Below are 9677 nucleotides of genomic sequence, written 5' to 3'. Positions count from 1 at the left end.
ATGTTGGGTTCTAATGCAGAAAATTAAATCTAAAGACAAGAGTAACAGAGTGGGTATGAGTATTACAGGAGCTAACAGTCTGAATGCTAAAAAAAAAAAAAAACAACACCCCAACTCTCACCCTCATATGCCATATAATTGTGGTGTTAATTATCTTCTTTACCTCCAATGGAGGTGGTTAATCCACTGTTGATGTTCACTCAGCCAGGCACATGAAGGGTGCAGAACACTTCCAATTTTACCCTTACATAACAGTTATCCTACAACCCCTAGGAATCAGTACAGCTATTAATAAAAACCATGTGTGAAACAGGATTAAAGCACTTACCATAAAAACTCAGATATGAGACTGCACTTTGCAAAAGCACAAAACTTCACCCTCCAGAGTTTTAGAGTCTTAGGAGAAACTCATTAAACTCCATCACTCTCAGGCCACAGGAAAAACCATGAAGGCAAATGCTCATATGTCAACCTCAAAATATCAATAACAGGCACTGACAGTATCACTGGTACACATACAAATGTTGTGATGAGTAAGAGGAAGTTACTCCCTCAGAGGAGCGTCACTGCTCACACTGAGCTGCAAATATGGTCACTTCTGAGTTCCTGCCTCACACCAATCCTAAATTAGAAACACTTCCCAAGGAATCAGGGCCCAGATTGAAGGACAGATGCTCTGTGCACTGAGCTAACACAAATGTCATTAATTATGTGGAGCATAAACAGAGCTGAAAGATGTACCAAGGCCCCAGTAACTACTGAGGTTGAAAATGAGCACTGATTTCCAAATTCTGATGCTATGGATACAACCCAGTTCTCTGCCAGGGGCTGGTAGCATGTAGGGGCACCAATGTGCTTAGCACCGTAACAATTCATCAAAATTATCAATTAAGGGAAGGAAAAAAAAAAAAAAAAAGCCTTCTTTACTTAGGTGGACAAGCCACTTTTACTTAACCTGGAAAAGAACATTTAGAATCATAGAATCTCAGAATGGTTTGGGTTGGAAAGGACCTCAAAGCTCATTTCATTCCACCCTCTGCCATAGGGACACTTCCCAGGAGACAAGATTGCTCCAAGCCCATGCATCCTGAACACTTCCAGGAGCAGGGCAGCCAGAGCTTCCCCGGGCAACCTGTATACGTTATATGTGTTCAATAAACAGAACCAGAACCATCCCCCTGACTATAACCTAACTGCTTACAGCATTTATTTTGTAATGCATCTTCTACTGTTTTCATTTTACGGGAGTGAGGGGGGTGTGAATAGAGGTAAATAGGAGAAACAAAGTTTTAGACCCCTGAAACGCAAACACGTTATTTTTATTATCTTAACACGCAGTAAGGTAGGAAGCCCAGAGAGTCCAAACAGGCCCACCCAGCCGAGCTGCGAGCGACCTCCCGTCACCAACATTCCTTCCCCGGCACGGCACGGCACGGCACGGCATAACCCGGCACAACCACCACGGACCTGAGCTGCCGCCTGCTCGCCTCACTGGGCAGCCACAGGGCCCGGTGACCGGCTGGAGAGCGCACACCCCGGCTGCCTCCGCAGGCCCGCCCCGGAGGCGGGCCGGCAACGCGGCCATCCCTCCCCTCACGGCGGCAGCGGCGAGGAGACGGGCCGGGAGCGCCAGCTGCGCCGCCATGGAGGTGGATGTGGCGGAGGACGAGAAGGCCGGGCCGTCGGCAGGCGAGAAGCGGGGACCCGCCGACTCCTCAGGGGCCGCGCCCAGTGGCGGCAGCGGCCACTACGAGCTGCCCTGGTGAGCCCGGGGCGGCGGGCGAGGGAGCGCGGCCGCCCGGAGCCGCCATGACGGCCCGTCAGAGCGGGCGGGGGCGGGTGAGGGGCGGGCGGGGCGCGCAGTGATTGGTGCAGAGCGAGGAGGGGGCGGGCCCGGGGCCCGCAGAGCCAATGAGCTGAGGCGGGGCGCTGTTGGCGGGAAGGCGGCGGCTGGGCTGTGGCGGCTGAGGGGGAGCCCGGCGGCTGAGGGGGAGCCCGGCAGCCGAGGGGAGCAGGCCATGCCCGATGCCCGCCCGGGTGCAGAAGCTCAGTCTGGCTCGGTAACCGGGGATTCTGCCTGCCCCCTGTGACCTGCCCCGTCTGTTGCCGGGGCTGGGAAGGCAGGAGTCACAAATTGGTTTGGGTTGTAAGGGACCTTAAAGGTCTTCTCCTGGCAGGGGCACCTTCCACTAGACCCGGTTGTTCCAAGCCCAGTCCAATCTGGCCTTGAACACTTCCAGAAATCAATAGTGAAGAAAATCAGTTGTTTTCCTTTGTAACGTAGACAAAATCAGCCCTGCACCCTGTTGACCATGGGACAACACACAGGGTGGCTTCTCCACTCAGGCTGAGGCACCACATTCCTATTTGAGTTGAACTTTTTTTTTTTCCTCCATTTGCTTTTTTTAATACCAATGTTAGTAAAACCTTTCAGGGTGGTGAGGCCCTGGCACAGGTTGCCCAGAGAAGCTGTGGCTGCCCCATTCTTGGAAGTGCTCAAGGCCAGATTGGACCTGGAGTAACCTGGCCCAGTGGAAGGTCCCTGCCCATGTCAGGAAGCTGCAATGAGATGGTTTTTAAGGTCTTTTCCAAGCCAAACCATGCTGGGATTCTCTGAGTCAATGATTAGTGTTGTGGAATGCTGTGCTTAGCAATGACACACACCTGCAGCTCTTGCACTGAAGATGTGTCCAGCCAGCTTTGTCCTGTGCTCTCTTAACAATAATCCTTGTCCATTCCTCTAAAGCACTATTAAAGTGTTGTTAGATGGGGTGAAGTGTGTGGAATTTTACTTTTACAGGGTGGAAAAATACAGACCCATGAAACTGTCCGAAATAGTTGGAAATGAAGATACTGTAAGCAGGTTGGAGGTGTGTAGCTGTCCTTGTATCTTTTTATGGGTTATCTCAAATTATTTATACACGGGCTAGTAAAAACACTATTGTATTTTTAAATCTGTACTTGAGTATGTGGAAGAAAACTTCCTGATTTACGTAAAAAATTACAAGTTTTACATGATATTTGACTGGTGTGTAAGGAGATTTGCCTTCTTGAATTGGGATGTTTAAATTGATCACTTGATTCAGTTTAGTGAAATTTGTAGCTGTTATAATAATACTGCTTCAATTAATAAATATATTTCATATAACAACAGAAAGAAATATAATGGCTTTTTTGGAAAAGAAATGTTTGCCATATCAATTCTTCCCTGAAATTGTCTAAGGCAATGTTGGATGGGGCTTGGAGCAACCTGGTCTAGTGGAAGGTGTCTGTCCATGGCAGGGGATTGGAATGAGATGGGCTTTAAGGTCCCTTCCAATTCTAACTATTACAGGATTCTATAATTCTGTGACAAATTTCCCTGTGAACACAGTATTTGTTAACAGAAAGATTATACTAGCAAGTATATCATTAAAACAGATGCAAAGGAAAGGCAAGAGTACTAAAGACCTGTGGCGTTAAGTGCTTTTAAATGTTTCCATGTTACTCTAGGGGCTGATTTCTAACAGTTCAATTAAAAACAAACAAACATATGAAAGCAGCAAGGTTCAAAAAATGAAAATAGGTGGGGAAAAAAAGAAGCTTATTTCTGATGCTTAAAATAGAACAAAATTGAAACTATTTGTTCATGGTATTGTTTTTCTTACGTATTTTCTTATTATCATTCTTTCTTAGGTCTTTGCAAAAGAGGGGAATGTACCAAATATCATAATTGCTGTGAGTATTGCTGTGCTGTATTTCAGTGTTGGTCCTGGATTTGAAATTCAGCCAGGATGGCCTCCCAGTACAGATCAGCTTTGTGCCTGAGTGTACTGCTGAGGGAGATGCTGGTTGTGTGGTCTTGGAGCAATGTTCTTGGCAGAATACACAGGGAAACAAGTTTAAATCTACCTCAGGTGCCTGCTGAAACACATCCTGTGCTTCTCCCTGCAGCATACCTCTGTCAGGAGCAGAATCCTGAGCTCAGGCACAGCTTCCAGGCTGATCTTTGCTCTGCAGTTCCTCTGTTGCAGCTTTTTTTCTATGACTGAGGAGATTTGTAGAGAGCACAGCTTAGAAAATCGCATTAAACTTACCAGCAGTTGTTGTCACGTTTTTAGGGCCCTCCAGGAACAGGTAAAACCACCAGTATCCTGTGTTTGGCTCGTGCTCTGCTTGGTCCTGCGTTAAAGGATGCTGTTCTGGAGCTGAATGCCTCAAATGACAGGTGAGAATGAATAAACCTTACCACATTTTTAATGAAGAAGCAAGTTTCCATTAAACCCAGGCCAGTTTGATAGGCTTAATGCTATAATAAGGCCTCTAAGACTTACTTTAGTGCACTCTTTCCAACTAAAAGGCAATCTTTGGTGTTCACCCATCAACACAGATAGCATTTCTTGATGTTTTATAAACTTTATAGATATTTTCATATGTGAAAATATGAACAGGTAGAGTGCAGAATCCATAATGGTACTTCTTTTTCTCAAATTTATTTGAAAGAGTTGAGCCTCCCACTGCATTCATGAGGATTCTAAGAATGAAAAGTGAACAGGTTGTTTATACTCAAACTCTTCAGTGCTTAGAGTGAGAGGAATGGGAGCTATAAGGGCAGTTGAGGATTAAAATGTAGGATCAGGGTGTTGGGTGTGTCGAGGACACTGACTGTACTCCAAGGATTCAGGCACTAAGAGCTGATTATATTTCCTAAGTTCTGTTCAGACCCATCCTGAAGTATTCTGACATTTCCTGGTGAGTTTTCTGGGCACAATACACTTTGCCTACTCTGTTAGTATCAGTTATAGAAGAACTACAGAATCACAACATTCTCTTTCTAAACAGAACAAAAAAGTAAAATCCTTTCTTAATAAAAGTAGGTCTTTGAATGGACTCTTTCTAGGAAGGTGTTGTGCTGATATGATTCAGTCTATCCAGCTCTGTTTCTTAAACTCCTCTGAGCTACAGCTGTAGCTGTGGATGGAGCTGTGGGAAGAACTGGCAAAGCAGTCTTCCATGCTTCTGCCTTTGTTTATTTGTTACCCTTCCCTTGTGCCAAACATAAGTCATTTTGTGGTGGTACTGCAAGTAAAGTTACTGCCTTTGTGTGTATTTATGTTGCTACTGTTAAATTATTTTCTTCAAGACCCCCAAAACCAAGGATTGTTGGTGTTTGAATCTGAATCAGTTGGACAGTCTGGCTCAAGGCATGGTTCCATGTTGTGCTGAAACAGCTGAAGGGGCAGGAGCATACAGCAGTAGAACCAGGAGCACTTCAGCTCCTATGGCAGCTGAAAAGAATCCAGTCTGTATTTTCACCCAACTTACCATGAACCAATTGAATTATTCTTCCAGAGGCATTGATGTTGTAAGAAACAAAATCAAAATGTTTGCCCAGCAAAAGGTCACACTTCCAAAAGGTCGGCATAAAATAATCATCCTTGATGAAGCAGACAGGTATGTTGTTTTTTCTGGACCTCAGTTACTGTGTGAAATGTGCTGCATCTCTCCTGTCTGTGTTGAGTGTTTCTATCAAGCTGTTCAAAATAATTTGTTAGGAAATGACTATGGATTGCACAGTGATCTTGTGGGAATACTCACAGCAAGAAGAGATCATTGCTTCAAAAGAGATGCTGAGTATTGATGTGGAATGCTCTGGATATGAAACAGAACACTTTTACTGCTCTGGATATGAAACAGAACAGTTTTACTGGAAAGATGACCCATCCCTGGAACTGTTCAAGCCCGGGCTGGACAGGGCTTGGAGCAACCTGATCTAGTGGAAGGTGTCCCTGCCCATGGCAGGGGCTTGGAACTGAAGGAGCCTTAAGGTCCCTTCCAACCCAAACCATTTTGTGGTTCTGTGATTCCTTCTCTTTGGAAAGAGTTTGGCTTATGTTGAGAATTTCACCGGATGAAGATGGGACATTCTTCTCCTCCATGTTCTTAGCAGTGTTTTTCAGAGCATTAATGATTTCATTTTGCATGTCATGGATGTAATTTTGCATGTTATGGAGGTCTCAGTGACTTCCTGCCTTGCAGGGTGGTTTGTTCACATGACTAGAAAAAGCTGCTTAGTTTAACAAACCAGAATATTACAAAGCACAGCTTAATATCAGTAAACTCTGTAGCTTATATGAAAATAGTTCTTAGGCTGCACCTGTGTGTGAGTGAAGGGCAAAATCCGTCCTAACTCCTTGTCTCCCCTCAGCATGACAGATGGAGCACAGCAAGCGTTGAGAAGAACAATGGAAATTTATTCCAAAACCACACGGTTCGCACTGGCGTGCAACGCCTCTGACAAAATCATAGGTAAGTGCTGCTGCTTCCTGGGTGTTCATGTCATATGTTCTCCAGACTGCTGGCTAACTTCCAAGGCAGCTTCCAGAAATACCTCAGTGCAGCTTGTTGCAGAAAACCATGGGACTTCTGCAAAGATCAAGCCACCTGTACTTCAGCTGATAAAAGAGTTTATTTGTGTAGTCAGGGAACTCCCTGAGCAGCCGGTTTTTGATGGATAGTGCCATATGTGACTGCAGAAGCACATTTCTCATCTTTGGGCTTAGTCTGCATCCAACTCTGCTACAGTTTAGGTTGTTTGATGTATTGTTTACTGGGTATTGAACCCTGTTTGTCCTTTCTGAATCTTAAGTTTACCTATAGGTGACCACATTGCAGACCTCTAGATTTCTCTTGAAAAAATAACGTGATAAACATCTTTATTCAGAAATGTAGGAGAACAGAGGAAGCTGAGCTTTGTATAAATCTCCACGTATCTGGGAAAACTCCAGTAGCACATTTGGGCTCAAGGGAAGGACTGTAACAATTGTATGTGCTTTCTCTTTAAAAGACATAAGAATTGTTGGATACTGAAATGAAGAGCTATGTTTAGTTGTGGTGTTTTTTGAGAAAAAGAGAGAGAAGCTAATTACACATCTCTGTCTTCAGAACCTATTCAGTCTCGTTGTGCTGTGCTGCGTTACACCAAGCTGACAGATGCACAAATACTCGCCAGGCTACTGAAAATTGTTGAGAAAGAGGATGTAGCATATACAGATGATGGACTGGAAGCCATTATCTTCACAGCCCAAGGTGATATGAGACAGGTAAAAGGAGAAAGACAGTGAAACAAAGGCTTCTATTTAAAGCAAGAAACTTTTGAAAATGCAGCTCTCAAGGATTTCTCTCTGGAGAGGTAAAGCAAAGCAGGATGTGACTTGTGGCCCAAGAGTAACTAAACTATTTGGTTTTGTGAGGGTTTAAAATGCTCCTTAAAAGTGAGTTGGTGGGAAGTGGATACCAAATTTGTGAGAGGAAATAAAGTCAGCATAAATTTGTGATTTTTTTTTCTGTTGTTTAGTGGCAAACTGCTTATTTGGCATCATTTCCTGAAGTGCATTTCATCCTGAGGAAGGGAATGAGAAGCGGAGCACTTCAGAAAATAAAGTCTTATTTTTTTCTTTCACAGGCATTAAACAACTTACAGTCCACATACTCTGGATTTGGCTTTATAAACAGTGAAAATGTCTTTAAGGTCAGTAACAGCTGAAAACAGTTTTGCCAGAAGTTCAGCCCATGGCTGTGTGAGATTCCATTGGACACATAAGCCTTTTTGCTGGTTTGCAGACAGCCCTGTGTATGTAGCAGTTACAGCATTAGACTTTAAGTAGCCTGTGTGCCTTTTTAAAAGACATCCCTAATGGCACATCTGAGAGCTTTGCAGCTCTCTCAAAGCACACAAATCCAATAACTGCAGGAAATTTCAGTGATAACTTGGGAATCTATTACTTGGGTGTTCTCATTTCATGCTGTTGACTCTGCCAAGACAGACTGTCTGAAAAGTCAGATTACTTAAAATTTAGTCTGTGTTATGGAATATTTCTGATGCAGTACTTCAACTCCATAGAAGCTTGGTGAAAATACCCGAAGTTTATTGCAAAGTCTTCTGATACTCTGAGTGTAACATTTCTCTTGGATACAGGTATGTGATGAGCCTCATCCTCTGCTTGTGAAGGAGATGATACAACACTGCACAAATGCAAACATTGATGAAGCATACAAGGTTGGTTTTCATGTCTTGTGTCAGTGCAGTCAGGCATTCTGTCTCTACAAAAATTTTTGTTTGCTTTGAGGAATTCACGTGTGTTGCTTTTTAAGATTAGGGCAATACCATGTAGGTGAGTTGATAAACTAAATCCCTTTTGGGCAGGAGTTTGTTCAGATAAATAAGCCGACAAGCAAAAAAGGAAGTTGCAGTGAAATTAGATGGTTGAGGTTAAATCAGCTGATAAAGAGTACATGCAATTTCAGTAATTATATACAGCTGTTCCAGAGGTGAATATCCTTGATTCACCTGGCAGATAAATGGGGGATTATTCTTCCCTGCACAGATTCTTGCCCACCTGTGGCGCCTTGGATACTCTCCAGAAGATGTCATTGGCAATATCTTCCGTGTGTGCAAGACCTTTCAAATGCCAGAATATCTGAAACTGGAATTCATCAAGGTTAGTACTAACTCAGCTCCTGGTGGGACCTTTTCAGCCTTTTTAAGAAGAGGATGTGATCGGGGGCATCCTCAGAGGGTTCTGTTTAAAATTTGTCATATATTAGCACAGAGTGCTTTGCTTCTTGACTCATTACTGCTTTCTTTCCCACTGCATCATCAGTTTGTCAGTGAGAAGTCACTTGAAGTTTAGCATCTGAACACACACAGAAGTGCCAGAACTCACTTCAGTGATCAGCTAAAATTAATAGCAGCTGTAATGCTGAATTTATTAGTTATATCAAAGGCTCAAAGAACTCCTTGAAAATGTTTTCCAAGTGCATACTTGCTTCTAGTCCAATAGATAGTAAAATATTAAATTAACAGAGAGTTGACAAACAGTAAGCTGATGATATGGAACCACTCTTCATATTTGAAACCTGTCCTCATATGCAGGCACCTTGCTTCTTATAAAGGAAGTGGAGAAATACAGGCTTTGATTTTAGAAACAAAAGGCATTTTAGTTGGTTAACAGGAGGAGATGCATTCTCTGAGGTACAAGTGACTCAAAGCTGGTCTTTTAGCAGTAAGGGATATGTTCTGTTTAGTCATCCATAAAATATACACAGACTGGGGGAGTAAACAGGAGACTTGACAATGTGTCTGTCACCAGGAAATTGGGTACACTCACATGAAGACAGCAGAAGGTGTGAACTCCCTTTTACAAATGGCTGGGCTGCTGGCCCGGCTGTGCCAGAAGACTGCAGCCCCTGCAGCCAGTTAGGCACCTCCTCAAGCCTGCGGGGAAGAAACCAAGTTTTGTTGCAAAAATGTTTCATGTTTTTTTTATTTAGACCAATAAAGCTCTAAAATTTACTTTAACCCACGAAATTGGATGTGTTTTATAACCAGGATAGAAGAGAGGGCTGTGACAGTCCAGCTGCTGTCACCAGTGCTCCAGGTCCCTTTCTGCTTGTGCACTGTCCAGACACACCATCCTAAGCCTGGAGCATTTCAGTGGGTTGTTGTGGCCAAAGTGCAGGACTCAGCACTTGGACTTACTAAACTTCACCCTCCTGGACTCTGCCCATCCATCCAACCATTCCAGATCCCTTTGCAGAGCCCTCCTACCTTCCAACAGGTCGACACACGCTCCCAGCTTGGTGTCATCTGCAAATTTACTGGTGGTGGACTCAATCCCCTCATCCAGACCATCAGT

At 43.9% G+C, this 9677-nt stretch overlaps 1 protein-coding gene across 2 annotated transcripts; it reads left to right on the top strand.

Annotated features, from left to right (window-relative positions):
• Positions 1-1592: 1592 nt before the first annotated feature.
• RFC2 (replication factor C subunit 2) lies at positions 1593-9345 on the top strand. Of its 2 annotated transcripts, none has more exons than XM_040082349.2 (11): positions 1593-1762; positions 2801-2870; positions 3676-3717; positions 4101-4207; positions 5332-5433; positions 6188-6288; positions 6925-7082; positions 7445-7510; positions 7958-8038; positions 8367-8480; positions 9132-9345. In XM_040082349.2, the coding sequence occupies exons 1-11, from the start codon at positions 1644-1646 to the stop codon at positions 9240-9242; spliced, it is 1071 nt and encodes a 356-aa protein (XP_039938283.1). In that variant the 5' UTR covers positions 1593-1643; the 3' UTR covers positions 9243-9345. The 2 variants fall into 2 exon arrangements, with proteins under 2 accessions (XP_039938283.1, XP_039938284.1); XM_040082350.2 differs by lacking the exon at positions 1593-1762 and adding an exon at positions 1953-2060.
• The last annotated feature ends 332 nt before the right edge of the window (positions 9346-9677 follow it).

This window comes from Hirundo rustica, chromosome 19, assembly GCF_015227805.2.
Source record: "Hirundo rustica isolate bHirRus1 chromosome 19, bHirRus1.pri.v3, whole genome shotgun sequence".
NCBI lineage: Eukaryota > Metazoa > Chordata > Aves > Passeriformes > Hirundinidae > Hirundo > Hirundo rustica.
This window is presented reverse-complemented; position numbering and strand designations above follow the sequence as displayed.

Excerpts from the sequence above, each read along its gene's own strand:
- RFC2 (XM_040082349.2), top strand. The coding sequence starts at position 1,644 with ATGGAGGTGGATGTGGCGGAGGACGAGAAGGCCGGGCCGTCGGCAGGC. Across the intron at positions 1,763-2,800 it reads GGCCACTACGAGCTGCCCTG|GGTGGAAAAATACAGACCCA; the intron begins GTGAGCCCGGGG and ends TTACTTTTACAG. Across the intron at positions 3,718-4,100 it reads TACCAAATATCATAATTGCT|GGCCCTCCAGGAACAGGTAA; the intron begins GTGAGTATTGCT and ends TCACGTTTTTAG.